This window comes from Kogia breviceps, chromosome 8, assembly GCF_026419965.1.
Source record: "Kogia breviceps isolate mKogBre1 chromosome 8, mKogBre1 haplotype 1, whole genome shotgun sequence".
NCBI classification, from domain to species: Eukaryota; Metazoa; Chordata; class Mammalia; order Artiodactyla; family Physeteridae; genus Kogia; species Kogia breviceps.
In genome coordinates this window covers 86,603,239-86,623,664 of record NC_081317.1, presented here as the reverse complement: position 1 = coordinate 86,623,664, position 20,426 = coordinate 86,603,239, and the positions used below count along the sequence as shown (strand labels likewise).

The 20,426-nt window shown below is 45.7% G+C and overlaps 1 protein-coding gene and 1 pseudogene across 1 annotated transcript; both read right to left on the bottom strand.

Moving 5' to 3' along the window:
* Positions 1–983: 983 nt before the first annotated feature.
* LOC131760832 (ubiquitin carboxyl-terminal hydrolase 10-like) lies at positions 984–2,599 on the bottom strand. Its single transcript, XM_059070928.2, is given in 3 exon segments — positions 984–1,379; positions 1,382–2,157; positions 2,366–2,599. Coding segments are annotated over 3 exon segments (1,323 nt in total). The 5' UTR covers positions 2,517–2,599.
* A 626-nt stretch (positions 2,600–3,225) lies between these two features.
* On the bottom strand, positions 3,226–9,725 carry LOC131760831 (spermatogenesis-associated protein 31D4-like; annotated as a pseudogene).
* Positions 9,726–20,426: the final 10,701 nt, after the last annotated feature.

Sequence of the window (20,426 nt, the reverse complement as noted above, 5' to 3'; positions counted from 1 at the left end):
AGGGGCAAAACCCTGAAAAGGTGGTTACTAGTAAACTCCTGAGTAGAAGGAAACCTGAAGAGCAGCCCCGGCTTCTTAGACGTATATAAACAGACACGGCGCCTCTGTTTCTGACTTACTACTTTAACTTTAAAAATCGCAAGTCATGCAGCTTTATAGTTTTACTGTGAACTGGTCCTACTTTTGAGCCTCAGCACGTCGAATAAAACATTAACTTTAGGCCAAACTGTTACCGTTTCTCTCATCTTGTCAAGAGTTGGCCTTGGTGTGCTGAAACTGAGTAAAATCCATTTACTCAATCCAAAATAGGCATTAAAAAGGAAAAACCCCAAATACTTTCTTATATCCTGAGAAATAAAGAAACAATGCAAAGTGAGTCCAAATCAGGGGTTATGACACCAAAGGTATACAACAGCTGGAACACAGGTGGGACTGCCTATTACACAGTCACACAATGGAGTACAATCACTTGATCAAAAGGCAAGAAATGAAAATGTCGTTTGTCAATAGAAAAGGACTGGTAAAAAAGTGGTGTTTAGGACATGGATTTTCCACTTAACATAGAGGTATGACAGCCCCCTCCCCACCCCATTTTGCTCATATACCATTATACTTTTAGTAACATTTAAGGTACAGGCATGGGCTTCCCTGGTGGCGCAGTGGTTGAGAATCCGCCTGCCGATGCAGGAGACACGGGTTCGTGCCCTGGTCCGGGAAGATCCCACATGCCGCGGAGCAACTAAGCCCGTGAGCCATGGCCGCTGAGCCTGTGCGTCCGGAGCCTGTGCTCCGCAACGGGAGAGGCCACAACAGTGAGAGAGGCCCGCATACCGCAAAAAAAAAAAAAAAAAAAAAAAAAAAAAGGAAGGTACAGGCATTATTCAGAAATTCCTCTTAACACACGGGTGATCAATCAACTACGGCTCTGGGTAACAACATACCACCAAAGTTTTTAGCCCAGACTGTCAACTCCCATCTTGGTTTCACACTTGTGTCTTTTGAACTATACCTGCAATCTTCATGGCTACAGGATCTTCGGAAACTGAAACCAGCCCTTCCTTGACTTCAGCCTGCTTTTCAGAGACCAGGGAAGATGTGGCAGGAGGGGAATACTTAGTTTCCATGGAAACCACAGGCGAGGAGGAGGAGGAGGAGGAGGAGGAGGAGGAGGAGGAGGAGGAGGAGGAGGAGGAGGAGGAGGAGGAGGAGGAGCAGCAGCAGCAGGAGGCAGAGGGCTTAGAATCATGAAAAAGACTGGCCCACGACTTGGCGGGCTGACTCTGACCAGCAGGAGCGGTGGCTGCCGCAGAGGCCGGGGTGTCCGCGCGAGGGGGGCCGCTCTCGGCCTTGGCGGGGTCCGAGTCCACAGTGTCCAACTCCAGCTCTCCACAGTGTGCAACTCCACCCCGTTGGCAGCTGTGCCCTCACCCAAGGATTCTAGTACTTGTCCGTTAGTGACTCCAAGGTTCTCAGTAGTATCGGTCCCAACGGCAGGCTGAGCCACAGCTGTCCTCAACAGGGTGTCCCTGCTGGCCTCTGCAGGGAGGTGAGAGGGCTCCAAGTTGGCCCCGGGGCAGCCCTCAGGCTGCCCTGCAGTCCTGGCCCCGCTGTCAAGGGCTCCGGGGAAAGAACCAGCAGGCACGGCGTCGCTGACGAAGTCCGTGGTGTCCTGGGGGCTGCCCCAAGTCCTGGGTGTCCCCACGGGGGGCACATCACCCATCGAGTCCACATCCTCCGTGCCTACACTGTTGGGGACTGCTGGACCGGCATGGCCATTGACCAGGGCTTCTGTGGAAGGACCACCCTCGCCGCCGTCTTTCAAGTAACTGTAATATCCAGGGGGGCGTTTTTCCTTCTTTTTACGCTCCCTTTGTCCAAGACCACCCGAGACGCCATCATTCTCTAAAACTTCCGCCTCCACGTTAGAGCTGCCATCCAGGGCGAGGGCAGAGCCTGGGTATTGGCAGTCAGCTGAGCTGTAGTTCACTTCTTTATCGATGTCACTGGGGATCTTTCTGGAAGTCGTGCAACTAAGGATAAATTCCGGGGCCTGAGGATTCAATGTGCTTGAAATACTGTAGGTGGGAGTTCTCAGCAAAGCGCCATTGGGTTCAATTACTTCATTAACACCAAATTCAATTCTCTGACAGTCCTGCCCTTTGCACGGCTGGCACTCTGAAGCACAGAACAAACTTTAATTCATTCGTCAAAGTGGTTCGGGCATTGAATCTGCTATAGCTTACAGCAAAAACACCAAGCAGTAAGGGAATGCTTATCCAAACGGTATGGACCAACAGAACACCGCTTCCAGGAAGCCTGCCCACCCAGCACACACGTCAGGGAATGAAGGAGAGCACAAGCTTACCATCGGGCAGCTCACCAGCGGCCTGTGCGCCACACAGAACTGCTCCACCGTACGGAGGAAGCTCAACTGAAGAGCGAGGAGTCACAAAGAACTGATTGAATTCATCAGGGCTAAAATCTCCAAAAATATACTGCGGGTTGCGGAGGGCCATGGCGGCCCGTTTCAATGAGCCTCGGCGCTCGTCCGACTCCTCACGCTGCTTCCCCCGCCGCCGCCATCTTCTCGCCCGCACATACCCACATGACAGATTCTTAAGCAGCTGCTGTGCTGTTTCTGGACCCTACGGCAACTAGCCCAGGGTCCAGTACAGCAACACCTCCGCCCAAATAGTGCCATTCAGGGTTCAGCCCCCTGTAGGAGCCTCTGGTCACTGAGTTCTAAATAATGATTAAGCTGTTGTTTCTTCTTCAGCATTACTTGGAGAAAGTATACCTGTCCTTAACGCTTCTCAGGTATAAAAGACCTATCTTCCCTACTTCTCTAAAGGATATAAAACGTTCAGTGAGGGGGGAGGTGTGGGCTGCTATATGTTTCCATTAAGGCTAAGCTAAGTGGCAGAAGACAAAGCCCATCTCCTCAAATTTCATCAGGGAGGAAATGGGCTTTGGGGTTGGGGGGGGATGGCGGGGGAGGGAGGGGGCACGATATCTATTTCTCAGCGAGAACTCCAGAGGACTGGTCACCTTTTAGCCAAAGCCAAAGGAAGCAATCAGTAAGAGCTGAACTATCTCCTTCCTTTCCCTTACACATAAGCCCTGAGTTACCCAAAACCCATGCCGCCAACACAGTACACAGAAAAGATACACTATTATTACATAAACATTTATTGGGGAGAATCAATAATCTCCACAAGGAAGGAGTTATTTCTGGATGGGAAGTCTTCTCCCTTGGAAATTCTGGAGGCGTGTCTTCTGTCTAAACAGTAGAGAGGTGTCTGAACACAGTGCCTTCAGCAGTGCTGAGCGCAGCTGGGGGTGCCTGGCCAGGTTGACGCCTGGTGGGGGGGCGTGGGGGGGGCACAGGCTCCCTGTGGGACACTGGTGGGGGATGTTTGGGACACAGTCGCTGGTCCTTGAATGCCACAACTTTCTGGGGGGGTCTCTTCTTATCTCTGATCTGTCTGGTACTTGGAGGGTAACTCTGGCCAGCAGAGATAGCTTCTTGATGGCGGGACTTGATATTTGTCACATTACAGGAGGGAGCCCTGTAGTTGAAAGGACGCCCCTGGACAGGCTCTGTCGGGACCTGCACTTTTGCCTTTTGCTGAGTTTTCCTAAACTGCACTGGGGAACGAAGGGGCCCTTGAGAGCAGGTGACATCAATTACATGCTGACACCCCAGTTTCCCCTCTACGGACTTCCTCATGTCTGTCGCGATTTTCTGAGCTGCAGTTGTCCCAGTAAAGGCAGCTCTACTTTTAACTAGGCCTCTGTTCTGCACAGCTGATATGGGGCTGCCCTTTTCCTGGGCATCTTCTTGCCTTTTGTATTTTATCCCAGAAAAAAACCATTGCAAGAAGTCCTGCATTCTTTTTCTGACATTGCCTTCAGGAAGAGGCTGTCCCTTCTGTGATAGGGTCTGGGAAGACTTGCTCGCAAGTGTCTTCTTTAGTACCATCTCCTGAGTAGGGAAACTCTTCCTCCGAAGTTGGGATGTCCCCAACCCTGTGTCCCCTCCACCAAGCTCTTCTGCCTTGGGCTCCAGAGGGCTCACTCTCTTTGCAGTTGGTGGGAAATTCTTATCCTGGCACCTCCTTAAGGCATGCTTAGGGACCCAAGGTTCCTGCTGTTGCTCCATCCCGATTCCTCTGTCCTTCAAATGGACATGCAGCACCCGGGAAGCTCCCATGTCCCCACGTGAGACACCCTGGGCATGAGTCAGTGAGGCCTCGTAAGTCAAGTTAGCTGAAGCAAGGGATGTGTCAGTAGGTTGGCCTTGAGCCTGGCTATGCTCCCTGTTCTCCTGTTGAAAGTTTAACTCACTGAACAGTTGTTCTTTAAGGTCTAATGACTTAGGATGTTGGGAAACTGGTAATTTGGGTGGGGGGCTTGCAGTGGTCACGGTAGTTTCTTCTTTGTTCTCATTCACATTTATCATTTGGGAGCTCCCTGGCTTGTGAGTTGTCAACATGTCACTAGTTTTTAATTGAAGAGTATCAAACTCCTCAGCCGTGACTACCTCCCTAGACAATTTGGGCATGGAAACAGGTTCTGACTTCTCCACCTTTTTGCCTCGTTGCATTTCTCCTTTATCACTGGAACTCACACTCTTATGCTTCGGCTCATATTTGGCCCCAGCTTGCTTTGCAAGCAGCTTTTGGGGATATCTGTTGACAAGTTGAGTCTGTCTAGGACCTGCTTTCCCTGTGACGCAGAGTGAGACAGGCAGACGAGTCTGTCTGGCATCCTTAATTCTCTGAACATCCTCTGCCAGCCCACGGTTGACATCAGAGTGTGATTGTCTCAGGACCCTCTGTCCTCCTTTGCCCCCAGGTGAGGTGGCAGGGAGAGAACGATCCAGGCCAGGGGTTGTTGTTGTGCCCACTTTGTCTCCATGGAGAGATTTAGAGCTTCCTCTAGAGGACTTGACGCTCCCAGATTTGGAGTCTGCCTCAGAAATCACATTGGTTGAGGAAGGCAAGGTGGCATGAGACAAGGACTGGAACGAGGCGTCTTTCAATTCAGAGAGCCGTATGGATTCAAGGACCCTGCGGGGAAGGCCCCACAACATCCTCATACGAAAACTTTTAATATGGGCTTCCAGCATGTGTAGTGCACTGGAATCAACAAAAGTCAGGTTCTGGAAGGTATTCAGGGAGTGGGCCTCACCCACGGATGATGGCAAACTTCTCTGTTTTGTTTGGGTGTGGGATTTCACAGAAGCAAGCGATGTTTGCTTGATAGCATGCCATGAATTATGCACAGTCCTAGGGAGCCGACCCTCATTTATTTCCTCAAACTTCTTGATCAAATGTACTTTTAGGACATTTTCAAGTTGTCTCTGACCTAGACTCTCTGCTGACACCCTTGAATTTTTCTCTGAGAGACTCACCATCTGACTGTTTAGGTCTTTCTCAGAGTCATACCCCAGATCCTTACCTGAAGAACTCTTTGGGTCATTCAACAGGTGCTCTTTTGGGCCATTCTCTAGGCTGGGTCCCAGATCCTTCCCCACATCTTCCTCTCGCTGGAACATTTCTGAGCTCCTCTCATGGAAGCTTCCAGTTTGGCTCAATCCAACATTTACAGTTTTGCTACTCTGACCCTTAGACACAGGGATCAGTGAGACTCCATCATTGGTCTCCGACTCAGATGCCTCTGAAAAACCATTTGGAGGCAACATCAGTGACAAAGACTCGTAGACTCTGCGGGGCAGGCCCCACCGGTGTTGGATGAGCCTCTTTCGAAGGTGATGCTCTAGTTTCTTCCAAAGTTCATCACTGAGAGGAAACTCCCCAGGAAGGATGGAGATTGAAGCATGGGCCTGGGGGGCCCGGTGGCAAGGAATGTTAGTAGCTGATGGACAAAAGTCTTCCCAAGATCTTTGGACCACAGAGGGTAAACCCCACACACTTTCCTGTTGTTTCTGCAAAATGTTCCATTCCAGCTGTTGAATTTCAGATGAGGAGAGAGACACTGACTCATCCTGAGGTCTGTGGAAACTTACTCCACAGATCCTAATCTGGGGTAGAGGATCAGATGGTATGACTGGGAGTGGGGATTGAGGGTCGGCCTGGGACTGGACCTGAGTGAGAGGTAGTGGCTGAGATTGAGGCAGCGTTTGAGGCAAGGGTTCAGGCTGAATCTCAGGCAAGGACAGAGGTAGGGGATCAGGAAGCACTGGTGATTCTTGGCCTGTGGAGGCATTCGAGTTTCTATTGAAAATAAAGATTGAGGAACTGTCAGCCAAGACATGAACAGCAGAGGGCAAGGACTCGCTGTGCAGAGATGGGAGACCCCAGAAGAACTGCATAGGTTTTTGCTGTAGATGGTCCTCCAGGGTCTTAGGATATGGCAGCTGCTGAGGCACATGCAGCTCCTTTGGTTTGTCTTTGCTGCTCCAAAAGGGAAGGCAGACCGCCGAGTCATGCTTATCAGCAACTGACTCTAACATTTTCCCTGAAGAATTTAGTTGGTAGTCTGGCCTCAGTTGTTCTGGAAAAGAATCTTTTTTATTTTCCTTTTCCTTCCACATCAGGAAATCGCTCCTCTTTTGGACTTGTCTCTCCAGGAGTGCCAGGACATCAGGGCTGAGAAATGAGAGGTTACCAGGCTCTACAAGGTTGGCTGCAGGGTCTCCCCCAAAAGAGGCTTCTGAAGAATGGAGGGCAAGAAACTCTTGATTGAAATCACATTGTGCCAACGTGGAAGGGAACAAGTCTTTGGCATGAGCTTGCCGCGAGGAGAAGTCTGAAACTGACAGGCTTGAATGATCAGTGCCTCTGAGTGTTGAAACACAAGTGGACAACACACCAGGGCTTTCTGGAAGTGAGTTCTCCGGAACAGGCTTCAATAAGATGGCAATTGACTTAGATTGAGTGGCAGATAAACTGCAGTCTGGCTGAGGTGAAACAGACAGAGTTGATGGTGCATGATGACAAGCAAAAGAATCGGGGTGATCCACTGCCTGGGACAAATCTGATAAGGGGTTGATATCTTGGGAAAGGGTGGGGTCAAGAGAGGAGATGGTATCCGGAGACAAAGTGGCCTCTCGTGGGAGAACAGGATCTGCTGTCTGTGTGTCATGTGGTAGGAGAGGGGGAAAGGCAAGAGGTTGGGGTGGGGAATAGTCCACTGGGAATTTGGAATCCAAGGAAGGAAAAGGCTCCGGTGCCAGAGAATGACCCAATGGGGAGGGTGAAAACAAGTCACCTAAGGGGGTCATTGGGTTAGGGGAGAGAGCGGAGGGGGGCAGTGGGGAAGGCTCAGGCAGAGAGGCTGGTGTTAGGTCTCTTGAAGGGACTGTTGAGGAGGCAGGGGACAGAGCAAACGATGACTCAGTCACAGGAGCTGTGGAAGTCAACGGGAACACAGAGGAAGTAGGATCTTCCAGGGCCTCTGGGAGTAGCAGCCGATTGACCTCAGCAGTTGCATTATTACACACCTCACAGAAGGGGTCTGGACACAAGAGTTGACGAAAGCGGGTGATGTCATCGTGCCGGCCCAGGGGGCTGCAGAAGACAGGAAGTACAAAGATGCAACCAGGACCAGAACAAACATGAGACCCTGGCAGGTGTGGCAAAAGTATGGCTGCCCAATGTATACTATCCTTTCACATTCTTTTACTTCCTTAATCTCACAATAAATCTTTTATCCCCCTCCCCAAGGCTTTCACATTCTGAATCTGAGGATTTTCCCTCCCATGTCAATCCCAGGCTTCACTGAGGCCCTAGAAATTCAAAGACTCCACTAAAAAGCAGGATATGGGAAAGAAGGTAATGTTCAGTCACCTTTGCAGAAGAGAAAGCACCTTCCTTGCCTCCTCTACATCGCTCTGGAAAGTTCTCCAACCTGGGAAACCAGAAGAGTGGTGAAGGTAGAAACAAGGAGACCTTATAGGAGGCTTAGTAGAGTGTCCTTTAGCGGTACCCTTGGTGGATTGGACTTGGAGAGCCCCAAGAACTAGGAAACAGGGTCACATCACATGGTCAATGATAATAATAACAAAGCTCAAATATATGTTGCTTTATCATTCACAAAGGGCTTTCATATGTATTCTCCCATGTGATATTCAGAACCACCCTTTGAGGAATATAGGTCAATGGTTATTTACCTCAAAGAGGAATCTGATCATCCAGGAAGTCAAAGGACTTTTACAAAGTCAGGACACAGAAGTTCTGACTCTTGACATCTCAATGGCCACCTGTCGGGAAACACCTATTGCCCAGGCCCATCACTGCTTCATGCCCAGCAATGAGCAGAGCAGGGAATCTGAGAAGTGTCTCAGGCTCTGACAGCCTTCCCACAAGCCTCTCCTCTGAGAACTCTGGTTTCTGAGAGAAACTGTATCTAGCAGTTGACATCCTCAGAGATCAGGGACCTTGGATCTCATGGAAAAGGCAGGAAGGGTCACCTTGGAGAGTTCAGGGGGGATAGGCAGAACCTTACCTTTCGGTGTTCCTCCTTTCCTTCTCCCCTTGGCTCTGCGCTGATGCTGAGAACAAAAAGAGAAGAATGAAGGGCTGGGGCTCATTTCTCTCACTCCTCTCTAGGAAACTCAGATATTCATTATCCATGAATAATATGACTCTGTTTTAATTAATAGAACTTTATGTTCCTTCCTTTTATCAATTTTAAAGGTTTAAAATGCTTTCGATTTTTTTCTTCTTTGACAAACTCAAAGAAGGACTTTTGTCTATGAGATCCACACTTGATATTCTCAGTCAGAAGTCAACTGCCCAAGGAGGGCATAGCATCTGAGGCCAGCAGTCATGTCCACGTCCCTCAGATAGGACCCTGTATCCTGGAGCTCAGGCTCCAGCCTCTGCTCAGAGGCTCAGCATTGCTGCTCCGATCAGCCCAGCACAAAGGAAGGCTTTGTTGAGTGATGCCTGACGTGACAATGTACTCATGATCAAGCATTAGGGAAGTCTGTTCTCCTGCAGAGATCCCCAACTCTCTAAATAACCCAACCCAGGGCCACAAAATTACTGTTTGGGATTTTATCCTGGAGTCCTCCCAACCGTCAGATGGGACATGGGCTTCAACTGGGAGCCTTAGTCCTCCCTGAACCCCTAGCCCTGGCTGGCTTCTTTTCCTAGGAGGATGATGTTCTATCCTCTCCTTGAGCTTCCCATCTTAGGTGTCTCTCTGAGCCAACCAAACTCATTTTAAAATGTGGGACTAGAAATGGAAACAACAATAAAGAATCTCTGGGCTTCCCTGGTGGCGCAGTGGTTGAGAATCCGCCTGCCGAGGCAGGGACACGGGTTCGTGCCCCGGTCCGGGAAGATCCCACATGCCGTGGAGCGGCTGGGCCCGTGATCCATGGCCGCTGAGCCTGCGCGTCCGGAGCCTGTGCTCCGCAACGGGAGAGGCCACAACAGTGAGAGGCCCGCGTACCACAAAAAAAAAATTAAAAAATTAAAAAATAAAAAAATTAAAAAATAAAAGAAAGAAAGAAAGAAAGAATCTCTGTTGGGGGCTCACCCAGGGTTGCTTACCTTTCGGATGTCTTTGGTTTTACTGAAGGTAGGTGAAAATGGCAAGCTCACCAGGAACCACAGGAACAGAATAAGCAACCCCAACCCGCACAGGATGACGAGGTTTGGGTCAATATCCAAGAATGTTGAGGCGAAGCTCAGACATGCCTCAGTAACGCTGTTCAAAACTGAGAGAGCATTCGGTTTTCCGAATTCCATCGTCTGAACCACAGGGCTGCCTCAAGTTAAATGAGCACTGAGCACTGAGCACTGAGTATGGGTGCAGTCCTAGGCCTGCATCACAAAACACTGAAGAGTCACAAAGGGTTTCTGAGTGTGCGGGAGGGGACAACATGGAGAGGGTGTGTCCACAGCCCCTCCTCCACCCACCAGTCCAGCAGACTGCCCCTGCTGGGCCTTCCAGGTCCCTCAGCCCTAGCCTGCCATCCTATTTTCCAACTCCATCCTTTCATGTTTCATATATTTACAGTAATGAAATTTTCTGCTTGTCCCATCTGTAACCCAGATACTACCTGGGTCCCCTTTACTGTTTGATAGAAACTTGACTTGGGTCTCACCAATTCCACTGCCTTAAATGTCTGAAATACTGTCTGGAATTTTTGCTTGCACCCACATATTTATACTCAGGATCATATATGTCCTTAAATCCATCCTTCCTATAGAATCTTTTCGCCGTACAAACCCAGTTTTAAAGAACTTAAAAGTTCTTTTATCCACTTTTCTGAATGTTGAATAGGGAATTTTGCTTTTTGTTGCAGTCAGTCGTTACCATCTTCAGTCAGAGGGGCTGACTCAAATCATGAAAATGAATAATTCGTTATTCAACATTCACGAAACTAAAGTTACTATAAAATAAATGTAAATAATTAAACTTTCACGAGACCTTGAGGATAAGTCTGTAGCACTTATTTTTCTGAAGTTAGTGAAGCTTAAACTGCATAAAGACTTTTAGGACATGCTGCACACACACACACACACCCTTTGACAAACCAATCTGGTATTTTCAAAGCTAAGAATAAAGTGTTTTTGCATTTTATTCCAATCTTCCATCTTTTGTTTTGACCCTCCTTCTTCTTACTCTACCTAAAATACAGAGAGTCCCTGCACTCTACATCAATTTTCTAACATGTGCACAAATCCCTGTCCTAGTCAGTTTGGGCTGCCATAACAAAACACCATAGACTGGGTGCTTGAACAACAAACACTTATTTCTCATAGTTCTGGAGGCTGGGAAGTCCGAAATGAAGGCAACAGCAGCTTCTGTGTCTGGTGAGACCTACTTCCTGGTTTGTAAACAGCTGTCTTCTCCCAGCAACCCTACAGAAAATGTGGGTGAGAGAGCTCTCTGAGGTCTCTTCTATAAGAGCACTAATTCCATTCATGAAGGCTCCACTGTTATGACCAAATCACCTCCCAAAGGCCCCATCTCCTAATACTATAATATCATATTGGGCTTAGGGTTTCATCATATGAGTTTTGGTAGGACACAAATATTCTGTCCATAACACTATCCAAAGGCTGTGCTAAGTCCTCTGGTGGCAGCGTGGGACCTAGGAATGTCAAAGCCTTAGAGAAGAATCGAGTCTTGAGCAGCCTTACCTGATTATCCTTGTGGGCCCTGTCAATATAATCTTTTCTTAAGTGTGCCTTGCCACAAAGGTTGCGAAGCTCTGCTCTATATAATCATCCCCATAAATCTTTGAAAATCAACTACCTGCCACGCTTTTTTTCAGGCTCCTCTTGTCAGGTTTAAATAATCCCAGTATTTCCCTCCCCTCTTCCTACATCTTCCTTTCTAAACTCCTTATCTTCATGATAGCTGTTCTCTGAACTGTCTCCTAATTTCTCATGTCTTTCTTAAACTGTGATGCCCTTTATTTGACACCCATGGCCTAGCACAATTACTTGATCTCCTGTGAAAGGGTTAGACAGCCTTCAAAGCCACAGAGTCTTCTTTCAATTATGCAGGAACAGGTAACCTACCCTGAGGATAAAATCTGCCAAGAGGCACCACTTCCTCCTGACCTTGATATGCAGCCTCAGCCAAGTTTTCATTTAATAAATATTTACTGCCGGAAACTAGGAGACACAAGTACCTATAAGTCGCAGACTCTGTCCTTAAGGACCTCATGGTGCAGTTTTAGGGGAAAGCCCTACACAGGTCAAGAGTTACATAACCGGGGCTTCCCTGGTAGCGCAGTAGTTGAGAGTCCACCTGCCGACGCAGGGGACACAGGTTCGGGCCCTGGTCCAGGAAGATCCCACATGCCGCAGAGCAGCTGGGCCCCCTGAGCCATGGCCGCTGAGCCTGCACGTCCGGAGCCTGTGCTCCGCAACGGGAGAGGCCACAACAGTGAGAGGCCCGTGTACAGCAAAAAAAAAAAAAAAAAAGAGTTACATAACCACACAGGAGAGGTCCCCTGTGGCATTTGTGAATTGGCAAGTGATCTCTGGAATAGATCAGAGAAGGGACAGATGCTATGGGTGATAACTGCTCAGACATTTTATGCTCCTTAGGAAGGTATCCCTGCATGCCTCTCCAATTTTCTGATACAAATTAACGATTCTTGGAAAAGATGGTTAAAGAAGAGCTTTTCTCTTTTAAAAGGGCACATGTTGGCTAGATATCCTTACATACATCTGTGTGCCTTGCATGTAAAACTTACAAGAAGTTTCAATAAAAAGGCTTTTCCCAAAATGTTAATAAGATTCCTTTTCAGAACCTGGTAGAGCTCCTTCAAAATTTAAAGAAACAAAGGACTAAATGTACAGCACTTTTTTTTGCTTTTTATTGCTTTTTGTACCAACCACAAATAAACTCCATTGGTATTTAGCAGGAGAAGTTCACAGCACTTATCCTTCCTAGACTAACATCAATTATAAATTATAAATTTACTTGTCTAATTTATAAAACATTTTGCTTTCAGCGACCTCAGTGGATTTTCACAAACATTCTGTGATGTAAACAGTACAGGTATTATTGTGCCCATTTTATCAGTGAATAAAACTGAAGCTCAGAGACGGGAAGAAACTTCCTTAGATCATTCAGCAAGTAAGTAGTAGAGCTCTGACTACTAAATTCCCCACATTCTCAATGCTACTATTTTAAACAATATAAATAAGTGACTTCTTAAAAAGTATGCCCTGGTACGAAAATTAAAGTGGTTATGTGATTGAGAATATTCACTTTATCCATTAAATGATGCCAAATTTGGGAAGTAAAGAAAAGCTATTTTTGGCATCCTATCACCTCTTAGGTACCTTTTCCTTTTCATTCTTAGCACCAGCATCTTGATAGATTTTCTCTATTGCCCTCTTATAACCTACTTTCAAGAACTCTGTTACATATGACTCTCAGTAAGGTATAAATGAATAATAAAAGTTTAAGATGTCATCCCTCCCAGGAACACATTTCACACATTTTACATATATCTAACCCCAAAGCCTTGTAATAAAGCTCTCACCAGAGCATTTCAGGCAGCCATCCTAAGGTGGCAGTGGTGGCTTTCAGTAGAGTGAGATCTCCTCTCCACCCAATGACATCTTCCCAAGTTGACCTTCATCACCACACAGAAGTCTGGTCCCAGATTTCAGGCTGCACATGGTTAGATTATCCCCAAGGAAGAGTATTTTCCCAAAGCTCTACTAGAATAGTACGCTGCCTATTGGAGGAGACTCAGTAGGGATAAGTCGTTCGTCTAGGATTGTCACATGTCCTCAGTGCTCTCGCTCACATCCTGGCCACGGTCCCAGGGATGAGCCACGTAGAGGGAGCTTTTTTTAGGTTACCAAAAAGCCTGAAGAACAACAGATTCTAGAGCAGAATCCTTTAAAACTGCACTTAACACTGCCACTTTAAGATGTTCTTCATTCATACACACACCACACTTTCACTGAACTCTACCATGTAGTATTTCTAGTAGAAATATCAAGAAAATAAGGCATTGCCTCTGCCCTCAGGCAGGTCATAGATCAGTAAGTAAGGCCTGCAAACAACTATAATAAAGTGATATGAACTATAAAAGAAGTAGGAATAAGAACACAATGAAAATACAGATAAAGGAGCGATTAATTCTTCCGCCAGGAGGGAGATGAGAGAGAGGCAGGGAAAATTTCAGAGGTGGTGCCAACTGAGATGGCCTTGTGAGGTCACCTCCTCCTCCTCCTCCTCTTTGTCCTTGCCCTGGCCCTCTTCTTGTTCCTCACCCCCTTCCTCCTCATCCTCCTTTGCTTCTTTCTTTAGACTTTAATTTTTAGAGCAGTTTAAGGTTCACAGCAAAACTGAGCAGAAAACACAGAGCTCCCATATGCCATCTGACCCCCCAACACCCCTCCACACACACACACACACACACACACACACACACACACACACACACACACACAACCTCTCCCACTATCAACATCCAGCACCAGGACTTCCCTGGTGGCGCAGTGGTTACGCCTGCCAATGCAGGGAACATGGGTTCGATCCCTGGTCCGGGAAGACCCTACATGCCACGGAGCAGCTAAGCCTGTGCACCACAACTACTGAGGCAGTGCTCTAGAGCCTGTGAGCCACAACTACTGAGCCCGCAAGCCACAACTCCTGAAGCCCACGTACCTAGAGCCTGTGCTCTGCAACAAGAGAAGCCACTGCAATGAGAAGCCCATGCACTGCAACAAAGAGTAGCCCCTGCTTACTGCAACTAGAGAAAGCCTGCGTGCAGCAAAGAAGATGGAACACAGCAGAAAGAAGGAAAGGGAAGGGAGGGGAGGGGAGGGGAGAGGAGGGGAGGGGAGGGGAGGGGAAGGAAGGGAAGGAAAAAGGAAAGGAAAGGAAAGGAAAGGAAAGGAAAGAGGGAGGGAGGGAGGGAGGGAGGGAGGAAGGAAGGAAATTAAAAAAAAAAGAAAAGTACTAGAGCTCATCAATGAATTCAGTAAAGCTGCAGGATACAAAATTAATATACAGAATTCTGTTGCATTTCTATACAATAACAATGAAGTATCAGAAAGAGATATTAAGGAAACAATCTCATTTACCATCACACTGAAAAGAATAAAATGCTTAGGAATAAACCTACCTAAGGAGGCAAAAGACCTGTACTCCTAAAACTATAAGACACTGATGAAAGAAACTGAAGATGACAGAAACAGATGGAACAACGTACTGTGCTCTTAGATAGGAAGAATCAATATTGTTAAAATGACCATACTACCCAAAGCAATCTATAAATTCAGTGCAATCCCTACCAAAACAACAGTGGCATTTTCCACAGAACTAGAACAAAAAAATTGTAAATCTGTATAAAAACACAAAAGATCCCGAATAGCCAAAACAATCTTGAGAAAGAAGAACACAACTGGAGGAATCACACTCTCTGACTTCAGACAATACTACAAAGCTACAGTCATCAAAATAGTATGGAACTATCACAAAAACAGACACATAGAGCAATGGAAACAAGATAGAGAACCCAGAAATAAACCCATGCCTTTATGGCCAGTTAATATACAACAAAGGAGGCAAGGATATACAATGGAGAAAAGACAGTCTCTTCAGTAAGTTGTGCTAGGAAAACTGGAGTTACGTGTAATAGAATAAAATTGGAACATTCTCTAACACCATATTCAAAAATAAACTCAAAATGGATTAAAGACCTAAATGTAAGGCAGGATATGATAAAACTCCTAGAGGAAAAGATAGAACACTCTTTGACATAAATCATAGCAAGAGTTTTTTGGATCCATCTCCTAAAGTAAAGGAAATGAAAGCAAAAATAAACAAATGGGACCTAATTAAACTCAAAAGCTTTTGCACAGCAAAAGAAACCATAAATAAAATGAGAAGATAACCAACTGCATGGGAGAATATATTTACAAATGATATGACCAATAAGGGGATTAATATCCAACACATATAAACAGCTCATACAACCCAACATCAAAAGAATAAACAATCCAATGAAAAAATAGGCAGAACTGAACAGACATTTTTCCAAAGAGGAAATACAAATGGCCAACAGGGACATGAAAAGATGCTCAACATCACTAATCATCAGGGAAATGTAAGTCAAAACGACAATGACACATCATCTCATACCTGTCAGAATAGCTATCTTCAAAAAAGAACACAATTAACAAATGTTGGGGAGGATGTGAAGAAAAGGGAACCCTCCTACACTGTTGGTGAGAATGTAAATTAGTGCAGCCATTATGGAAAACAGTATGGAGGTTTCTCAAAAAACTAAAAATAGAACTACCATATGGCCCAGCAATTCCATTCCTGGATATATATGCAAAAAGACCCCAAAAACACCAATTTGGAAAGACACATGCACCCCGATGTTCATAGCAGCATTATCCACAATTGCCGATACAGATGAACCAGTTTGCAGGGCAGAAGTTGAGACACAGATGTAGAGAACAAATGTTATGGACACCAAGGGGGGAAAACAGTGCTGGGGTGGAGGGAAAAAAAAACAATTGCCAAGATATGGAAGCAACTTAAGTGTCCATCAGCAGATGAATGGATAAAGAAGATGTGGTATATACATATATATATACTCAGCCATTTAAAAAAACATGAAATTTTGCCATTTGAAGCAGCACAGATTGTCTTGGAAGGCATACACTAAGTGAAATAAGTCAGACAGAGAAAGACAAATACTATATGATATAACTTATATGTGGAATATAAAAAATACAACAAAGTAGTGAATACAAAAAAGAAACAGACTCACAGATATAGAGAACAAGCTAGTGGTTACCAGTGGGGAGCAGGGGGAGGGGCAATATAGGGGTTGGGAAGTGGGAGGTACAAACTGTTGGGTATAAGACAGGCTCAAGGATGTACTGTACAACATGGGGAACATAGCCAATATCTTGGAATAACTATAAATGGAAAGCAATCTTTAAAAATTGTATTAAAATTTTTTAATTAAAAAAAAATGAGTAGGAGGTATTGGTGAAGTTCTATTCCTTAGGTGGTGGGATGGGTACCTCATTGCTTTTCAGTGATTCACTGCAACATACCTATATAGCAAATGTACTCTTTTTTATTATTAATTAATTAATTTAATTTTGGCTGTGTTGGGTAAAAAAAAAAAAAGAAATCCCCACAGGACATTTCCTCCAGTTGACGATTTTTGACTCTCTTCAGCTTTCTTAGTGTATGTTATATAGCAAATATTGGCTGCTTCCCTGTTGGAAACAATGTGAAAGGAGAAAGGGGAAAATTAAATCAAGGCAAAAGGCAGCCAGCAGGTTGAAGAGGAGTGTATGCCCTTGCATGTAGATTTTAGATGCAACCTGTTGTGCTTCTAGAATCTCTCCTTTCTCACTGTGTTCCGAAGGGAATTGACCCTTTTCAGCCTGGCAATCAGATATACCAGTTTGTCTCCTTCCTGACCCTGTGCCAGCAAGCCTCATCTGCTCCCTCCTCACCACTGTCTTCTTTACCCTCCATGAGGCAGAGTCCTTAGCCTGCCTCAGATCCAGTACAAAGCTCCACCTTCTCCACTCCACCCCACACTGTGTCCGTCTTCCCTAGGCTCCGGCCTCATTCACTCATTAATGCAGGATCTGTTGCTGGTCAGATCTCCGGGTGCTGCAAGGGATGTGAAGACTGATAGGGTAACTGGGAAGATAAAACATCCACAAAAAACTCAGTATACAGAGCTTCAGATAAAATGTGGCATGTGAAGGATTTCTTGTGGTTGAAGCATTCAGAGCAGGCTTCATGGAAGAGGCGACTTTTGAGACAGCCTTGACTGATGTGCAGAGTTTGATTTCTAGATAGGAGTTACAAAAAGTTTTGGGTTTGATCAGAGAGTAAGATTAAAATACTCTTTGACTAGGGAGAGATAAAGGTGTTACCCAACTCTTTTCAGTCTCAAAAATTGAAAAAAAAAAAAGTGAAGGAATGGGATAATTTTGAAATCAACCAAGATAACATATTTGTCTCTTTTTTTGAAATGTTGTGTCTTGGGTGTTGCGCACTGTGCAAAATATTTGAGGACAGTGAGCACCTAAGAGTGTTTAGAAGATGGGACGTTTGAAGGAAATGTGATAGGAAAGTAGAGTGGCTGTAAAATTGGTTCTCCAAACCAGAATTTTCCTATGAATAAAATGAGAACTAATATACTTTAAAAATATATATTAATTTAAAAAATAAAAATTAAAAAAAATTTTAATTAAGGCAAAAAAGAAAGTAAATACATAAATTGAAATTTTGACATGGAATGAAATATTTGTTTTTGTTTTGGAATGGAATATTTTTAAATTAATTGCAAAAATGCAGCTCATGACCTGATGGATCTTACAATCCATTTGGAGGGGATGTAGTTCACTGTGAGAACTCTAGGATTTCTCTGCCCAGCATATTTTATCAGTTCATCCACATGGTAGCTGACTAGTAACGGCGAAAATGAAGAGAGAGGAGTACAGAATGGCTCTTGTGTGTCTTGTTTGAGTGTCCAGATGCTACTAAGTGATATTGGGAAGATAAGAGGGAGGAAACAAAGATTGGGACCAAAGGAAGACACTGGGTTAAGTTTAGGAGATTTTACATTGAGGATGTTTAGCAAGCAGTTTAGCAAGCAGTTGTTTTCACTGGCTTGACACTAGCACTGAAATAGCTAACCACTCATTGAAAGAGGCTGGAGAAAGAAAAAAAGCATTCAGCCCAGGGCACAGCCCTGGGTTAATCAGACATTTAGGAAAAGCTTTATGCTGTTTGTAATAGGACAGTTTATAAGCAAGTACAATTATGAGCAAACACGGAGAGCAAAATATTAAAAGTTTTAAAAATTATAAACTACCCAAATGTCAACAAAAAGTAGAATTTAATACTGTAGCACTTAGGATGTCATCATTAAAAATGTCACTTCTGAAAGTTTATAATAACATTAAAATGTTTATGATAGTGGGTGTTTTTCTTTTAAAGTACATATTATTTAAGCAATGTAAAATTAGGCACAGCAAAATCTGGGAAGAGATGCATCAAAAACTTCACAGTAATTACTTTGAAGGAGGGAATCTATGAGATTCTTCCTTCTACTGTTCCATATCTTTCAAATTCACTACATAATATTTTCCAATAGGGAAAACAGTCACCAAAAAAGGATTCTCTTCCCTTTTATTAACATAAACACGGCTACGGTTCCTAATTAATACAGAACCTGGACACACAGTAGGCCCTCAATAATCCATGAATGTATCAATACCTGCAATTGAAGACATGTACCTGAGATTTTCTGCCCTGTAAAAAGCCTAACCCTTTCTGCGGGAGAGCCTCACGTCCTGCCATCCTGGATCCCGCAAAGCGTGAAAAATGGTTCTGCCTCTACCCTCTGTCCATTGACACTAACGCCTTGATAGGCCTTCACCTGGGGTTCCCACGAACTACTGCTCACTGATGGGTCCCAGGGGAAATGAAAGCACCTTTGGGGTCCCCTGAAAACCACCACCAGAGGACTATGAGCATCCTCCTTATACTCACTGGTCCTGCAGAGAATCAGAGATGACTTCTTAATTTAGTGTATGGACTGGCACCTTCAAGTCTCGCCGTCCTTCTGACCTGTGCAAGCACTTCCAAGGCACTGGCCTCTCTTGGGGGCTGGCAAGGCTCACAGGGTAACTGCATTAGGGCCCCCAGCCCATTCCTTAACATCGGCACTTAACAGTGTTCAAAGCTCTTCCCTTGTCCATTCCAGTTCTCAAGGCCAACCCCAACCGCTCATATTAGTATCTCCGCACATCATGGATGAGATCTGAGACTTAGGTCACCTGTGCAAGGCCAGGGCAAGGTGTAGACTTAGCAGAAGTCAAGGCTGTTACTACAGTTGTTACTAAGATCACCCCCGTGGAGTTCCCTTGAGCGTCCACCGTGCGAAGGGGGCGGGTGTCCGGCAGGCGCAGCCCCACCTCCAGGGCTTCCGAGGCAGTGGCCTGGGATGGGGGTTCAGGGACTGAGAAGCCTCGAAGCCCACCGGCTAGGATGGAAATGGCGGACGATTCTTCAGACAGGGCAAGGGGGAAGGTCACGCAGGCGTCCAGAAACCTTAGTCACATCCTGTCTTTGAGTTTAAATCTCAACTTTTGTCTTCCAGAAGCGATGGAAACAGGACCCAGAAGCCTGAGGTAAGACGTCTTGCCAAACAGCCGGGAGCAGTCGCCATTAGGAAGCCAAACGCCACAGCCCCTCACGCCCTGCCTCCCAACGTGGTCCCGTCCCGCCTCTGAACGTGGCCCCACCCCGCCTCTGAACGTGGCCCCGCCCCTGAGCGTGACCCCACCCACAGAGCGCACTGGGCAGGGCCGCCCTGTAGAAATCGCTCTCTTTTCCGTTTTCTGCAGAGGTTTCTGAGTTCTACTAGGTACGCCCACCCCTTTGATGAGGTAAACGTGGTCTCTGTCCTCTGAGAAGGTAGATAATTAAGCCAAAAGTGTTCCACAGCGTGTGAAAGTGTTGTGAATTGGAAAACAAGGACAGATCCCAGAGTGGGAGGATCAAGGAAAGCATCTGAGGGAAACCTTTCAGTATAATAGGAAGGAAAGAGGAAAGAAAGGATGAAGGTTCATGATTTGGTTTTGTTGTTGTTGTTTTGAAGTTTTTAATGATGAAAAGTTCCCATTTCATGACTTCTCATTCCCCTGTGGTGGTCCAGCACATATGCTCAACGAGTGAGGAGTGTGGTGAAGTTGTAGGAAAGTGCAATAGTTTTGAGTCCTTAGGCAAGAGAATTGACTAAGAAAACAATCATATGAGCGCCACCAAGACAGGGAACTTTGTTTCCTTCATTGGTGTGCCCTAAGTGCCAAGTACGTAGTAAACATGGGAAGAATGAATGGATTATTTTCAGGCAATGTTGAAGCTGACCATTAGTTGTAGAACATAAATTTGTGGTGGTACCAACA